The 2,815-nt window shown below is 50.8% G+C and overlaps 1 protein-coding gene across 1 annotated transcript in view; it reads left to right on the forward strand.

The window, feature by feature from the left end:
- Nucleotides 1-2,487, forward strand: part of sema6ba (sema domain, transmembrane domain (TM), and cytoplasmic domain, (semaphorin) 6Ba) — a 35,077-nt gene extending 32,590 nt beyond the window's left edge. Inside the window, exon 17 of the mRNA XM_008333773.3 lies at nucleotides 1,198-2,487. Within this exon, the coding sequence (XP_008331995.1) occupies nucleotides 1,198-2,174 (977 nt within the window). The 3' untranslated portion in view covers nucleotides 2,175-2,487. The remainder of the gene's footprint in view (nucleotides 1-1,197) is intronic.
- Nucleotides 2,488-2,815: the final 328 nt, after the last annotated feature.

The following is a 2,815-nucleotide window of genomic DNA, read 5'->3' on the forward strand; positions in this document are numbered from 1 at the left end:
CTGTGGTCGGAGCCTCGCTGATGACAAGTGCAGGCATCGCTCTCAGACCACAGAGCCTGTGGAGCCTCCAGGCCAGAGTGGAGAAAAAGCTCCTCTTTAACAGATTCACCACTGAAGTTAGTTGAGTTAAAAGATTCATGTTTTATGTATTGCACCAGATCACAACATGAATCATCTACAGGAACTTAACAGGGTAGTGTCTTTACTACATGGAGAAGTAGACACTAAACACTGTTTAATAGAAAGGCATCTCTAACAGTACAGTCCTCAGTCATCAGGCGAGGACACCCATGGACAGTTAGGACAGTATGAAGACCAGCAACCATTCAGACTCACACTCACACCTATGGTCAATCTAATTTAGAGCGGATAAATCCAATCCTGCATGTTTATGGGCTGTGGGAGGAGAGTGCTGAAAACAAACCCACACACTGATGGAGAACAAACAAACTCTTTACTAACTGTATTAAAGGCTGGGGCTGAAATTGGTGAAAGTCTTAGATTCCTGTTATTCTTTGCATTAGTTTTGCAGCAGACAAATGGCGTGCACAGCTGTACTGTTCACTTCAGTGTGATTTTAGTATTTGAATTTGCTGTGATAACCCCTACAGGAAACAACGTATAAAGCACTTTGGTAAAGGTTTCCGTTTTTTTCATCAGGTCATCTATTAAATAAGATTTTTTTATGATGGAAGTCTCAGGTATGCACTAATGTTTTCATTAGTTAAGAGAGTGAAGAGCGAGGCTGTAGGACATGTCAAAATGACCAGTAATTGCCCATTTTTCTATTCAACAGAGAGTAATTTTGACCTCCTTCCTGTTTGTCTTCATTTTCACTCTTTGACTGATGTTAACTTTAGATCAAGAGGTCAATAATGACATGTTAGTTTTCAGTCACCAGCCTGAAGGTGTGTTTATAAGGTATCAAATTTGTCATTGTCTGTCACTGCCTTTCAAGTGCTTGGTCATAAAAATGGTATTGAAATGTTTTTTTTGGGGTTTTTTTTTTTTTTGAAGCCTTTATCCCTGTGGTCAGAGATTAGTCGTTCGATTGTTATCAATTACTTTGTGTAAGGTTTAAAGTAGAAGGAGCAGAGAGTCACCAGTCACAATTCTAATTGTTCTTTCAAATTGTGTCCTGTGGGCAGACATTAAGGCTTCTCTGAATACAATTTCCATAACTCTCCTAATCTTTAGGAATTCTGCAGCAGAGCTTGCTGATAGAACCCGAGAGCCTTGTTTCCCTCAACCTTCTGGTGGCATCTGCGGTTTCTGCATTCACCATCGGGGCGGCGCTCTCCGGCCTTGCCGTTTGTTGGATCATGGCCCACAAACCAGCCAACCGTCGCAGCACCTCCCAGACCTCCATCCAGCGACGTGAACGAGGCCTGCTGAGCAGCGGCGGGATGGGAGGCTCGGTGCTGAGTGTGACAAGACAGGGTGGAGGAGAGCGCTCCTGCACTCAGGGTGGAGAAACCCTCTTTGTCATGCCTAATGGGTGGGTGAAGTCCGGGGAGCTGGACCCAGGTTTCCTCCCCACACCTGAGCACACACCTCAACAGAAGCGTAGAGGCCTGCGACTGTCCGACTCCAACTCTGGAGGGTGGGACACCAGTCAGACGTACCTGGGTGGAGGGTCTGTAGGGCTGGGCTCCCCCTGTCGTATGCCCCCCTCTGTCTACCTGACCACCAGACTGTTCCAGCAGGGCGGAGGCGGGAGACACGGAGGTGAATGTCGAGGTAACGACACACCACGCCAGCAGTACGTCTGCCTCAGCAAACAGGAGAAAGGAATGAAGGGGACGCCCAAGGCCCCGCTTAGAAAGTCTGCGGGAGAGTATGTGTACCCCATGACTCCCCAAGACTCCCCCGAGCGACGGAGGGTGGTCTCGGCCCCCAGCGCCCCGGTGGAGTACGGCGACCCGCTGCCTCTGCGCTGGCCGGCCCAGGAAGGCTACATCCTAAGCAGCCACGGCATGGTCCCGGTCTCTCTGCCTCCTCCGTCCATGCCTGCCCCCAGTGGCCAGGCTTACGTCCCGCAGCAACATACTCCGGCGCTGAGCCGGGCCCTGTTGAGGGGGGCCCTGGAGCGAGGGGAGCTGGGCGAGCTGGTGGACCTCAGCCACCTGATGAGTAAGAAGAACTGTGGTGACAGGACTCAGTTGGGCCAGTGACTGTTGGACTGAGGACGACTTACACATCCACACACAAAGTGTTATTGACACAGAACTTCTTCATCTCAATCTTTCTGCCATCTGCCATTCAGCCCACCCAATCTCATCCCTCCGTCTCACACACTCTCCTCACCCCTGAATGAGTCTCTCCCTGTGACTGGCTGCTGGCTCTGCCACTCATATCCCGGCTCACACTAATTGGTCCGATGGTCTGAGGTTGTTGCTGTGTCTGCATTGCAGAGTTGCCTCACTCCTGCTGCACGGCAGCAGCAGCAGCAGCAGCAGGGAGGGAAGAGGACGGAGGGGGGGGGGGACAAAGGAGGGGCGGGAGAGCGGACGGCAGCAGCAGCAGCAGCAGCAGGAAGGAAAGAGGACAGAGATGGGGAGGGACAAAGAAGGGACGGCAGAGCAGTGGACAGCGAGGACGTGGACAGTGATGACACTTCCGAGCTGTCTCCTCTCTGCAGATGAGCTGCAGAACCTGTTGTTCTTACGCCAATCAAATACTTAGAGTTGAAATTCCAACCTGGCGACGTATCACACACAAACGCACGGTAAAAACAAATTGAATGGATTTTTTGAGGCGACTCCCAGTTTGTCTTTCTCACCGCTGCGCTCAGACAGTGCATATATCAGAAGAG

Source organism: Cynoglossus semilaevis, chromosome 20, assembly GCF_000523025.1.
Source record: "Cynoglossus semilaevis isolate Cse_v1.0 chromosome 20, Cse_v1.0, whole genome shotgun sequence".
Classification (NCBI taxonomy): domain Eukaryota; kingdom Metazoa; phylum Chordata; class Actinopteri; order Pleuronectiformes; family Cynoglossidae; genus Cynoglossus; species Cynoglossus semilaevis.